Below are 13711 nucleotides of genomic sequence, written 5' to 3'. Positions count from 1 at the left end.
ACATCATGTACATTTATTACGTTTTGTACCGGTTGCTCATCAGTGACCCCAGCATCATGAGGCTATCTTCCACCAAAGCTATTTTCTCTGATATATCTGATCCTTTCAGAAGAAGTTCTCCTCGAGTTTTGAACTGGCTGAAACTGAAAGCATGAGTATTCCATTCACTGATGATGTGCTTCAGTTTTGCTTCAATATCCTTTTCTTTGACAGCACTGATGCAGATATCCTATGTAAAATTAAAATAGTAAATTACATTCATCTAAGGCTATTATAAAACACACTTATAAAGACTATTAACATGTATTGGCTGGATCCTGAATTCAGTGTAAGTTCAGGCTAATGAAAATATACATTGAAACGCCTCGAAGTTATTATATTTCAAAGAAAATTACATTCTAGTACTGCTTGTAACAGCTACATTTAATAGACTATAATCCATCTTCACTACTACTAGCATCTTACACACAGAGAATTCACTGAGTCAGTGAATCTGCAGGAATAATTTGCCTCTCTGTATGTATTAATATTTGAAATCAAATAAACTAACAGAGGGGTTTAAAGAAAATAAACACTGCCAATCAAAAACAATAAATATTCCAAGAACATAGTGTAGACTGACAACGTGCCTGTCTGCTACTTCTTGAGATCAGTGAGGAGAGGACTGTCAGAAAGTTGGTTATTGCATCAGAGAGAAAAGGATCAAACATTCAGACTGGATCCCAAACTCCAGTTCAGTTGTACATCAGATTTTATCCCAGATTTAAAGCGTTTCCTGAAGTGTAAGGCTGGAAATCTGAACGTTTCACAAGGCTTAAACTCTTGTCTGGGAATTGGCTACAGCAGAGGTTTGATTTCATGGTTTTGCCCTAAAAATGTTCATTTGTGGTACAAGACAAAACAGGTCCCTACTCTGGAAATAATACAGATTAAGCTAAGTGACCATGGAACTGAAGATAGAAATTGCTGGGGTTTTACTTCTTTAGTTTTAGCTATGCTTTGTTCTTGCAAAAAGTAACAAGCATGAAGCTAAGGCACTTGCTAGATAACTTCTGTCCCCAAAACAGAGGAGACAATGGCTTTGTAGCTTGTGCACACTCCATATGACTTCTCATCTATCTGTGCTCTTGTGAAGGGTCACTTTTGAAATACAAAACAACTTTATGCTTCTTTAATCCCATATCCTCCACTTCTACTTTGTTCCAAGGACTTTTAGCACTTAACAGGATCAGTCTTACATCAACTATTTTTTTCTCTCTGGTTAGACATTTAAAGGGAAGAAAAAAATATATAAGTAGGCAGACCCTAAATCAGAAGCATGACACAATCACACTACTCTTAAAACAACAGAAGTTGTAGATGAATGTTTTCCTACGGAAGGATTAGTGTAACACCATCTCCATATTTAAATCTTCTCCAGAATAAAAGGGAAATAAACTAACCATCAACCAATATCAACTACCAAATTCCACTTTTTCAAAGGAATTCTTCAACTAAACCAATTAGTTTTTAATGATACAAAGCTAACTAGAAACAAGATTTCAAAGGCACAAGATTTCAAAGATCACAAGTTAATAATTACCAAAAAAAACCCAAAACCAACCAACCAACCAAAAACCAAACCCACAAAAAAAAAACCCAGAAAAGTACATATACCTCAATATCTTCTTTATGTTTCAATAAAGGGGCATCCATTACATTTTTTAAAGTGAAATTTTCAGAGTCAACATCAAAGTGATGCCCAGTTACTTGTGCAATTTTTTCCCAGTGTCTTGACAACATTGCCTAGAAAAGTCCACAGGGATGCTTTTTTTAAAAATTGTGTTAATTTCAGGTCTAGAATGATCACATACTTTTGCACTGCATCTGTTAAACAAATACGAGAGTCTTAACTTCCACTCCACTGAAAGCATTAGTGGTTATTCTAATCACATTACAGAGCCTTGTGTTTTATTTTTCTATAACTAAGCCTAACCAAATTTTCTGCTATAAATACAGCTGCTTTTATCTATAAAAAGAATTAACAAAAGCATCTTTTACTCATATAACATGGCCTTCAATAGAGCTTCTCAAGTGACTCTTATCTCCAAATTATTATGCGGAACATACTTTGTTTTTCATCATTTCAAGCAAAGGACAGCTCTCAGTGAAGTCATCATTTTTTTTTTTTAGGTCTTGAAAAGCTTTCCATTCCTTCAGTGCCTTCGGTAACTTTCGGATTCTTTAAAAAGCACAAAAAGAAAGAAGAAATATTTTATTCTTAATAATCACCACCCACCATTTAATAGTACAATATATTGTCATTTTTCAATGAGCTGACCAGTAGACTGCAAATAAAAATCCAGTTGCAAGCCAGCAATATTATATATAGCTGGTCATTTGTGACTGCAGGCATGAAACACTGCTAAAGACAGCACAAATCACACTAGAATGGTTTGGCTTCTATTGCAGTTTGAATTAAAGGAAGCTAATTTCATGTGCAAACCCATACCTGGAATTAAGTTCCTGTAGTGTCATTGTTTTAGTTAAACTTGAAAATTTACCTGATCTTGTGAAGAGGCAAAAGAATAAAACAACATATATTTTTCCTACAAAAAAAAGTACATCTTAAACTGAAATTAATCTGCTTGAAAAGAGAAAAATACTTTTGTTTCAATCAAACAAATCTTAATTCATACCTGGTTTGTATGAAAGATATTCAAAGGAAAATTTTCTTTTATGCACAATTTAAGGTGAAAACAAATTTAAAATTAAGAACCTCTTGTACTGTGAATTGTCACAGTTCCTCTCACTTCTAAACCAGTCATGTCAATTTTCATCTGCCAAAGCTACGGACCAAAGACTGACAGCAGTTCTCTTACAGCTCAATTCCAGAAACTAAAAGCTGCATAAAGTATGCCCATAATGACAAATTCCTTCAAAAAAGTTCTCCATTTTTCACAGTTCAAAATCAGACAGATCTGTCACACAATGCTGGAACATGTGCAAATCCTTCACTGCTTGTTGGTAAGAGGCAGATGAACATATGCACACTGTCATGGCATTACAATAACTGCTATAGTCTTTCATCTTGAATCCAACAGGAGATAGCATTAAATATGCTGGAGAAAAGCATTGCAGAATGGAAAATTGATACTCTGCTTTGTATCAAGAAGGCTTTAAGGGGCAGTTCCTGCCTACTTCTGTACTGAGGCTTAGCAAGTAACACCTAATAAACTTGTCTGGGGATGGCTATTAGAAATGGGATCTCTCAGCTTGGTAATGAAAATGGCAATTTTTTAAAAAATTCAAATAACTTTTTCCTTTGTCTTAGTCTCAATAATATCTTCTACAAGAAAATTCCATGAGCTGCACATTATGTTAAAAAACTCTATTGATGAGGTTTACATTTCTGTCCTAAATTTACTGGACATTCTCTTTACACTGTATTACAGTAAAATATAAAGGGAAACTTCTCTCCAGCCATAACTATAAACTTCTATAATGCTCTTTAAATATTTCTCCTTCTTATCTCTTTCCAGTTGGATTTATTTTTATCTACAGAGGTTTTTTTAACTTTTCTTTTCATGATTGTGTTCTCTATTATAATACTATTTCTAAAAGGTAATAAAACAAAATTAAAGAGCTATGCATTTCTTTACAATTAGTCTAAAGCAGCAATTGTATTCCCAGCATTTCTGCTTCTTTCATAACACAGCATACCACCTTAGCTATTTCTGTGAGTATCCCCTGTATGTTGTTTCAATTTCTGTGTGCTTAAAAAGAAAGTTTGATGCAATAATGCTAGCAAACTGCCAAAAGAAGGATAGTAATGGGTTGGACTTTTATTACCAAAAAAAGCATTTACTGCCTATTGGTAGTCACACTGCTCCAAATATAGCTTGACACTTGAGAGGAAAAACAGAAATGTCACACATGAAGTTCAAACAGAAACATATATGAAATCTATCGTTGTGCAGTGGCTTCATTCAGAGTTTTGGAGAAGGAGGCATGAAAACTCCTACATCCTGTAAAATATAATTAACTACAGAAAAGACTACAATGCAGATTCCAGAATCCTACTGAAATGAGATGAAGGCTTACATTGTCCAAATGCAGAATCATACATGTTTCACATACATTCATTTTTACTGTTCTTATTTTTAAAAAAGAGGTTGGGTTGGGTGTCTTGTTTTTTTCAAATTAATGACTAAAAGACAGTTTAGTCAGATTTTTGTTGAAAACATTATTACTTCAAACTTCATAAATAACCCCTCAGAATTTAGCATGGCTATCTACTCTTCTTGAAATACCAATTACAATTTAGACAAATGTGCAGAAGTAAATAGTAGGTACAAAATTTCATCTAATATCATGGACTAACAATTAATTAGTGTAAACTAAATCACTGAAAAGGTACTGCCTAAGATCAGATTTGAAAGTTATTTATGATTACAACCACCTTGACACAGGTTTATGCACCTTGTTTATTAAATAAGCTACAGGCCTCCATTTCAATATACCCCAACAAACCTCAAGGGACTCACAAACCAGCTGCATATTGCATCACACTGCAATTGTGCCCAACACTGAGCATTAGATGGACCAACCTTCTTCAGCCCCTCAGAGCAATTTTCACAATCTAACTAAAAAAACAGAGCTAGAAATAAAAATTGCATGTTCTTCAACAACAAAAAAAACTTACTTGCTTTGAAAATCCAGAAGTTCACTGTTAATTTTTTCAATATTTAAATCATTCCAAAGCATTTCATTGTATCTGTCGATGCTAGAAGTAACTGTATCATAAAGACTGTAAAGTTTCTGAAGCAGCGAAAGTTCCCGTTTAATTTTGTGAAGTTCAGGATACTCTGTTTCAAATTTCAAAATTGGACATTAGCTATTCTTGTTAAAATGTTAATTAGCTATTCTTGTCAAATGTATTAATGAACATAAGAATCAATGCATTTCTAATACTGTTATTTAATAAATGAATGAAAACAGACTTGCAGTTTTCTAGATAGTGTCTGGGAAGAAAAACTTTTCCACTTAAATTATGAAAGAACAACAGATTTTAATGCATAGTAATTGTTTAGATTGCTGATTTTGTTAATCAAGATTCTTCTGTAGAAGTAGATGTAATCTTATAGTTGAGGGAGACAATGTTGAAAAAGTGGATGAAATGGCAATGAAACACAATATAATTTCAGACAAGAACTAAAATATCCCCTAAGTCAGTCTACACTATTTACTTAAGAGGCAGAGTTTGGGGATGACGGGTGTACTTTCAAATGAAATATATAGAATATATTAGACAATAAAAGTATTTTAAATGGACACCCATAACAAAAATGTTTTATTTACATTCTCTCATATCTTTTGGAATTCCTAGTAAAATATATTTGGATTACTGCACATGTCCTCAGACAGGAAAATACACTCAATTTAGTATGCACAAATTAAAGTGCCTATCAGACATTCTGCTGTAGTTCACACCACAGTCTTCCAAAAGAACTGTGTCTGACTAGGAGACATAAGGACATTACAGATCAGGTGCAGAGCCCAAGGGAATTCATTATGCAACTGGAGCAGGGACAATTTGAGTACTTTGGCAACACATTTCCCAAATTTGTACAGGGCAGAATACTGGCAGGAGATGTGCTTAGCTCAGAACAAAAAAGCAAGAGAGCTAAGCATCTGCACCCTGAGACACATAGAGCACTGAAGTATTTTTCCACCTACTGTTTATGTATGTGCACACTGAGAACCAGTTTCACCCATCTACTTTTCATAGGAAAGACTATAATAATTTACTGCAAGGAAATTTTCTGAATTTTTTTCTAGATTTCTATGTGTTTAGCAGGAATCACAAGAAAAATTTAATAGCCTAGAAACACGTATCCTTATCCCCCGAGAAGCTACCTGTGATGGGAAGACCAAATAATTCTTCCCCACCAGAAAGAGAGAGATACTTCCGCCACAGTTCATCAAATTTGGCTTGAAAGATCTGTAATCTGTCACTTGCTTCATGGGGAGGAATATTGTCCTCGTTGGGGCCCCTGTAAAAACCAAAACAAATTCAGTGAAATTGTCAACCATACAGGTTTCACAAAGAAGCACAATAGAACTCAAACCATACTTTATGAACATTATGTAATATTTTTTGACTTTTTTCCTGTAAATTTTCACAAGACACTAAAAGAGAAAATGCAGCACATAGTCAGTGTACCAAGATTTCATATTCAATAGTCCCTGAAAGAAAGCCCAATTCCTTTTCTAATAAAAAATTCATCAGTGTTAATATACATCTTACAAATAGCTAAAGATCTGCAAAAGTTTTATCTTCATTATTTCCTGTTTCTTCTATAAAACAAATTTTAATAATGATTTTCATTTACATTTTAAAAAGGAAAAGTTATCAAATATTTAAATCAGGAGTGAAAACTGTGTAGTTTGCACTAGAACCATAATTAAGTAGTCAGAAAAATATGAGAAAAAAATACCATTTTGCCTAACGAGCACATCTTAGCAGTAGGACTGTGCAATTCCCAGATCTCACACCTGGGACCACTTCTTGGCCCCATCATAATATTTTGGGACGACAGTTCTGTCATCTTCTGTTGTGCCATGGTTATTTCTAGAGAGAAATTCAGGCAGATGGGCAGAAAGCAGAGCAGGCTGGCTGCTTGACAAGGGAAATGGGACCAGGAGACGAAAGCAGAAATACAGTCAGCAAAGGCAGATGATCCCACAGAACCTGAGCAGGAAGAGCAGGGCCCTCAGGGTGGTAATCAGGTTCTTAAATGACAGTCCAGGTCTTCAGATAAGGCCACAATAACTACACAGGACCAAGGTCAAGAAGGGAAGGTGAGTCAGCAAACCAGGGTCTGGGGCAGGTCTAGAGAAGGTGACCGGTTCCCCAGCCCGGGGGAAGCGAGCAGCACTGGGGTCAGCCTCAGCAGTGAGTCTGTGCCCCGGGCCCCGTGTTCAGCTCAGCAGGGTCCATGGCCAGGGGCAGGCACAGACGAGGCAGAGCTGGAGCTGCAGTCAGGACCCAGCAGTGAAGCCTCCATTTAAAAGCACATCCCATAGAATGGGGTGTCAGCCTTGCTGAGGCCTCCCAGCTGGGCTGCGTGGGAGCCCTCTGTCACCAAAGGAGCAGGGAAGCCCTCAAAGGTCAGGTATTGTCCTACAGCCATAATGCATCACAGCAAGCTAAATCCTGTCTGTCTTTCCTTGCTGCTACTGTAGGAGTGTCCAATGAACCACAAATATCCCACAATTTACATCTTCAAAAGTGATAAAGTTTAAAAGTAAGGCTGAACAGTAACAGTGAACTTAGATATACCTAGAACTGGTATCTCCAGTCACATCCACGACACTGCTTTAATCCTCACTGTTAAACATCTCCCAAAGCACTTTGTTGAGTTAAGACTAAAAAAGAACTTAACATTTTGATCTGGATTGAAAATTTATTTTTTTTCCCCAACCTATTAAATGTTATGGAATACCACTCCAGCACTGAAGATTCAGGAATGAATCTTGGACAGTAAGACTGTATACCCACTTAATATTAATCCAAAATTAGGTGTTTTTCAGGTGTAATATATAGAGCAATGCTGTGCTGTGTTTATTTTCTGAAGCCCTTTAGATACATCATTTTCAAACAATCACTAATGAAGTATCATTTTATTGCAACACAGGTCACTCACTTTTTATCATATTCTTTACAAAATACTGCAGTATCAATTTGGAATTTTTGAACACCTCTCAGTAAATCTGTTTTCATGTTTGGCTGTAACTTCAGCAGCAAGTCCTCAGCCTGTCTTGCCTATGTGCAGACAAAGAGAAAAAAAAACAGGCATAGAAGAACAAAAGCAGGAAACAAAAAAATTAATTAGGTAAATAGGTTTGTTTTATCATTTCAACATTAAGAGAGCTGATAATAATGATTTGAGAAATAACACAACTACAATACCTGTGTGTTTAGGTTCTTCCAGGCATAGGCCAATCCATCACCTCTTTCTGTATTTTCATCTTGAAAGAGCAGATTGTATTTGTGAAGCACAGAATAAGATTCTTCTATGTGTCCAACCTTCATGTCAATTTTAATCTCATTCTCTCGGATCTCCTTCAGCGCTTCCATTGTTTCCCGTACATCATCAAGGTCATGGATAGGTCTGCTTAACCTCTTGCTAACATTTTCAATGAATGAATAAATTTCACCCACGTCTGTGGCAGACTTTTTATTTAAAGCTAATCCAAATGCTCTTTGTCTTAAGTGGCATTCTTGAATTAAAGCTATTTTCAATGACTCTGTTGCAACTTCCACTGATTGCAGTGCACAATGATTGGGCAGTTCTCTGATTTGCATTTCTAATTGCTAAGAAAAATACAACTGTTCAGCATTTAATTTCACTGAAATTTACCCGAACAGCTCATTTTTATTAAAGATAAAATACTTACAGAAAAGTATCTGATTTGAGATTGGAATTCAGCCATTGTTGGTTTAGTATCTATAAATTCCTTCACTTTTTCTTCTGGATCCTACTTAAAAGAAGTTTATTTTAATTACTATTTAGCATTGATATTGTAATAACCTACAGGGTACCCAGCTGCCTGGTGTATTGTACAAACACAAAATGTTCCCTCTCTAAAAGAATTTAAGATGCAAGCATTAATTAGTATAAGCACAAATTCTTTTACTTGAACTGTCTTTCCTGACTCTTATTTTTTGTATAATACTCTTTAAAGTGCTTGAAATCTATAACTCAAAAACTGACAAAAGTCAGGATATCCCTTATCCATCCAAATGTTACTACAAAATTTACTACGTAGCTGCTAAAATTTTGAGGGTCTTCCTTCTGTCTGTAACCCCACAAGAGCAGTTCATGTCTTTTAATAGGTTCTAAATGGGAGGAATTGCATTCAGTCATTGTCACTCTTCCTGAAACAGCATCTTTAAACTGCAGTTTCTAGGTGCAGATGGCCTCCTGGCCATTTGAAGAAAACGGTTTGGCAGGGAAGGATGGATCTAAGGTGAGGGAGGGTATTTAGCTTGTTGAAGAGTGTTTATAGGCAATAGAGCATGGAGCGTCCTTCCTTTTCATAAGGTAGGCCGGTCTCTGCAGCGGTGAGAAACCAGTGTCACCAGCTCAAGAAACGTTCAGGATTCTCGGTTCAACTACAAACAGATGATCTTCACCTGTCTCAGCAATGTTCCCCTGCAGTCTGCACTGTGAGATCCCTGAGAATCTGTTTGCACCTCTCTGGTCAATGATGAGTTACCAGCAACAGTTCCCAATGGTCCAACAGAGATTATAAAGGTGGGGGGAACAGTGCTGATTCCTGAGGAATTTTAAGCTTAAGGAGCAGGTTAATTGACTAGTTTTTTAAGATTTTAGTAAAAAAGAAGCATCATTCTATCTGAAGAAGCATCATCCAATCTGATTGGGACTTTCTGGGTGAAATGACAGGCTACCAGCTTGGGCTTAGCTCTGCCAAACTGAGCATTAAGCTTTGGAACCTCAGAAGCCATGAAGAGCTGAAAATGCCCTCCTCAGCCTGGACAGAAGAGTCAGCTGTGGGAACAAGGTCACTTAAGGGTTGACTTAGGAAGGGAAAGTTAAAAATAGTGAGCTGTTTCAAAGACAAAATTTGTTTTGATTGCTTGTTCCTTGGCCTGACTAAAGCACCTTTGATAGGTAACAGCAGTAGCTGTCCATTCAAAGAGCTGAATTTCACTACTCAGAATGTACACAATGTTTTCTTTCATGATGGATTGTCGTGGTTGGGGGGGGAGGTGAATTCCTCCAGGGGGATGTGGGCAGTCCAATCAGTGATCAGCTTTTCTGCTGGCACCTGGGTTGGTCACTCAGAGGTTTGGACACGCCTCTGAGGACACAAAGAGTTAAAAGCAGGAGTCTGAGGGGCGGGCTCGGCCTCTTTTCGGATCCGGGTTTGCAGCAGAGAGACGTCTCCAGTCTCCTTCCCCCGCCTGGCCACGAGGCTGGGTGGGGGAGGGGAAACACGTGGTCGGCTCAGGTAAGCCGGAGCCCCCCCGGGGGGGGGAAGAAGAGAGGGAACAGGACTGGAACTGAGCTGCCCCGTCCAGGATGGAGGGGTGGAAAACTGTGGAAGTGCCTGCTGTGTGTGCTCACCCCCCTCCTCCCCCCCAAACTCCGAGAGAAGGTGCTCAGCCATGTGGGGGGTTGCCGAGCCTGGGAGTGCCTGAGCCTGCACCCTGCTGAGAAGAAACTGTTAACCCTTGCTTGGCAGAAAGAAACTTTTCTTAGACATTGATTCTCATGACTGGTGGTTTTCGGAGAGAGGGAAGCGGCCTGGGACCGAGATGATAAAGCATGATTGGAAGGAACTCGATGGAAGAATGAGAGGAGTAGCCTTCTGAGCTGGAATTCTCTTGCATAATGTCAGCCATGGACTGAACTTGAGTCTCTTTTGAACATAAACTGCATTTTTGGGTGGATACAGCTGCCCTTGCTTTTGCTACAGTGACTGGCACTTGAAGAGTTAGAGCGAGCAGAGAAGAGAGGGGGAGGGTGAGGTGGCGCCCTCTGCCCTCAGGGCAGACCTGCTCCTGGAACCCCGGCCCCTGGGTAAAAAGGGGAGAGCTCGGCATGCAGCATCCTTAAAAAGCCCTGTATGTAGTTGTAGCCTATGAGACAGCGGTGAGAGCGCTGGACATAGGAAAAAGAGAGTGTCACCTTAGCAGACTTCTCCGGGCGGTGCTATAGGTGACATGGAAACACATAAGGGGTGAACCCCTGTTTTCTGAAGAACAGTTTGTGGTGCGAGAGAGACTCCTCTCTCCCTTGCTGAATTGAAGATTAGTTTTTTTTGAGTGGTGATTGTTTGATTTAAAACCCAGAGGTTGGTCTGTGAAAAGTGATGGGTGGGGAGGTAAAAACTGAGGGAAGAAAATGTTCTAAGAAGTTTTTATTTCTGTCTCTGTGTGTGTTTAAGTGTATTTCTGTCCCTGTTCTTATGTAATTAATAAAGTTTTGGTGGGTTTTTTTTGTTTTCAAGATTTAAGCCTGCTCTGCTCTGTTCCTGATCACATCCCACAGGAGTTGTTAGAGAAAAAACATATATTCATGGGTGCACTAACATCTGGCCAGTGCTAACCCATGACATGGATCTATTGACAAAATACTCCCCGGAGCTTTACCATTTATGTGACTGGACCCACTTCCTCATAAAGATAACTCCATCAGCCCAGATTCGGCCTCGGCCTTTGATTTCTCATTGCTGAAAGATTTCCTAGATATAGGTCATCTCTTTTTTTGTGAAGAAATAGAAAAGTATCTTTCACCATTGGTTGCTTGAGAAGAACTAGTCAGTTTAATATTCAAGACTAGCTTTGCTGTCTGCAATTTCTGAGAGCTTCTGCTCAACTATTGTTCATAACACATGCAGACAAGATGCTGTGAGAAAAATGTGTAAGTATATGAAAGCACAAGCTTGTTTATGCTCCAAAATTCTTTTGTGTTCTTCTGCTTTCTTTCTTAGATACTTTAATTGGTAAAGATTTGCAAGTTCTGGTCAACACAGGAGCAGACAGGGGAATTATGGGTGTATGGATACATCCATAATTGGTGTATGAAAAACCATGAAACCAATGCTTCCTACTGAGCACAGACTCCTTATACAACAACTGTAACACTTTTAAAAATGTATTTAGATTTTACAACACAGCAACATATTATATTAAGCATGTAATTAACCTTGTTCCAGATGTCCGAAAATTCAGAAAAGTTCTTCAGAAGAACCAGTGCTTCATGTTTAAGAGACAAAATAATTGTATTTAGTTGGATCACCACTTTGTTTACATCCTTATGTTCAGTGATCTGCTTGTCTAAAGGTTTCAGTGCCACCATCCTGGAGAGTTTGCTCTCATCACCTAATTCTAAAGCAACAGCTTGTTCAACCTGGTATAAATTAAACAAGAAAAAAAATGTTCACTAGTTTATTTGGGATTTCATTTTTATTTTTAAATTACAAAATGTGCAATGAGGCTCAGATAATAAGTACTTCTAAGAACAGACAGAAAGTGCAGAGAAATGTCCAGGGAGGCTCCCTATTCTCAGCTTGGATTTTTACAGAGCTATAGTTCTAGTGTTTAAGGTGATTTTATAAAAAATTGTCATGCAGAGCTCTGTATTAATCATCTCTGAATTACATCAGTTAAATGTGCACCATATACAACTGTGCTTTTTCTCCTCCTACATAGCTGCTAAGGTTTTTCTGCCTCCTTTAGTGTAGAATTACAATCTATACCCATTCTTGACCATTGTTGAAAGTCCTGCAGGCAGTGGAGGGTTGTCTGCTTGGAAATAACCTAACATTCAGAGCTCAGTCCACTCTCTCCTAGGTCTCTTTTATATATATATATATATATACATATATATATAAATTATTATTTATTTGCAGGACTTGAATGTGGGTTTTTCACTGAAAACAGCTGGCCTGCTTTTTATGTCATATCAACGAAAGAAAATATTTTTACAAAGATACTTTTCAGCACAGATCTACATACATCTATATTTTGTTCCCAGATTAGACAATTAAGGCCACATGATTACCAGTACTGTGCACTCTTGTCCTTCAACAAATTTCAGTTTCTATCTAAACCTCAGACCTTCCCAAGGTTTTAGTGCTAATTTTGATGCCTGTTAAAATATTTGTAGTGTATTAACTGTAGTATTATAGGTGCCATATGAAGGCTTGCAGTTTAACTTGAGGATGTTTGCCTGGGAGGAGGGATAATAATTTATATTTGGCTGGTTGTACGTACAGATAATGTTGGTTCTACACAATCATCTTCATACTTAAACAGTATATTTAGAAGATTTTTTTAAAGCAACTTTTGATTTTAATGTTAGAAACTACCAAATATAAGTTCTATGGACTATTATTCATATGTTTTATTTCTTGGCATAGAGATGAAAAGCTAGGCTTTCACTTAACAGGAAGATCCACCAGGTAACAAGTCAAAGTATTGGTACAGAATACAACCTTAAGAAATGTTAACCAAAATATCATTTTTTCTTAAATAATCAAAATAAAATACTCACCTGCTGCTGTTTATGATGTAAGTAAGCAAATTTCCACAGGGGAATATCTTTGGCTACTGATAGTATGATATTTACTGCTTTGTTTACAGCACTCTGAAAAAAGAGAAATATTCACCTTAAGATCACAGAGATATTATGTGTGGGGAGAAATGATCATCCAAACAATATCAAAGATTAAAAATTACACCTTTGTCTTTAAAGGAAATACTCTAAAAAGCATGATATAGGATCACCCCAAAACACATTTTGTAAGGGGAAAGAGTACTCCATAAAGTTTTATCGCAGTCCTTCCAAGTTTATGGGGTTTTCAAACAAGAACATGAGACCTTTATGAACAGTAATCATGAATCACTGGGGATTATAACTTAGTTACAGTACTGTTTCCCTTTAAACTGTTATAAACATTGTTATGTGTTATTAATAATAGTTTTCATGTTCACACCAGAATGCTTGAATACATTTGTCTGAAATTTTTGATGGTATAGTCTGTAATCTATACAGGCAGCTACTGAAATTGTCAGAGGACTTCTTCTACATATGGTATTTTAAAATCACACTTTGTGGCCTCATTTCTTACTGACAACACCATGAAGGCTGCGCATGAAACTGGAGAAATAATTCAGCTACTGATTTTGACAGTC

At 37.3% G+C, this 13711-nt stretch overlaps 1 protein-coding gene across 5 annotated transcripts in view; it reads right to left on the bottom strand.

The window, feature by feature from the left end:
* LOC134551067 (dynein axonemal heavy chain 5-like) overlaps window positions 1-13711 on the bottom strand; it is a 152061-nt gene that overhangs the window by 109725 nt on the left and 28625 nt on the right. For 4 of the 5 annotated variants that reach the window (XM_063398183.1, XM_063398171.1, XM_063398192.1 and 1 more), the window contains 10 exons: window positions 13071-13163; window positions 11721-11924; window positions 8443-8523; window positions 7955-8359; window positions 7689-7807; window positions 5899-6035; window positions 4685-4847; window positions 2110-2221; window positions 1657-1785; window positions 21-229 (listed from right to left, as the gene is read on the bottom strand). In XM_063398183.1, the coding sequence (XP_063254253.1) occupies window positions 21-229; window positions 1657-1785; window positions 2110-2221; window positions 4685-4847; window positions 5899-6035; window positions 7689-7807; window positions 7955-8359; window positions 8443-8523; window positions 11721-11924; window positions 13071-13163 (1652 nt within the window). The remainder of the gene's footprint in view (window positions 1-20; window positions 230-1656; window positions 1786-2109; window positions 2222-4684; window positions 4848-5898; window positions 6036-7688; window positions 7808-7954; window positions 8360-8442; window positions 8524-11720; window positions 11925-13070; window positions 13164-13711) is intronic. The other variant, XM_063398174.1, reaches the window with a different exon arrangement.

This window comes from Prinia subflava, chromosome 1 (assembly GCF_021018805.1).
Source record: "Prinia subflava isolate CZ2003 ecotype Zambia chromosome 1, Cam_Psub_1.2, whole genome shotgun sequence".
Lineage (NCBI taxonomy): Eukaryota > Metazoa > Chordata > Aves > Passeriformes > Cisticolidae > Prinia > Prinia subflava.
Note: the sequence above shows the minus strand (reverse complement) of the source record. Positions and strands in the feature narration are given on the sequence as shown.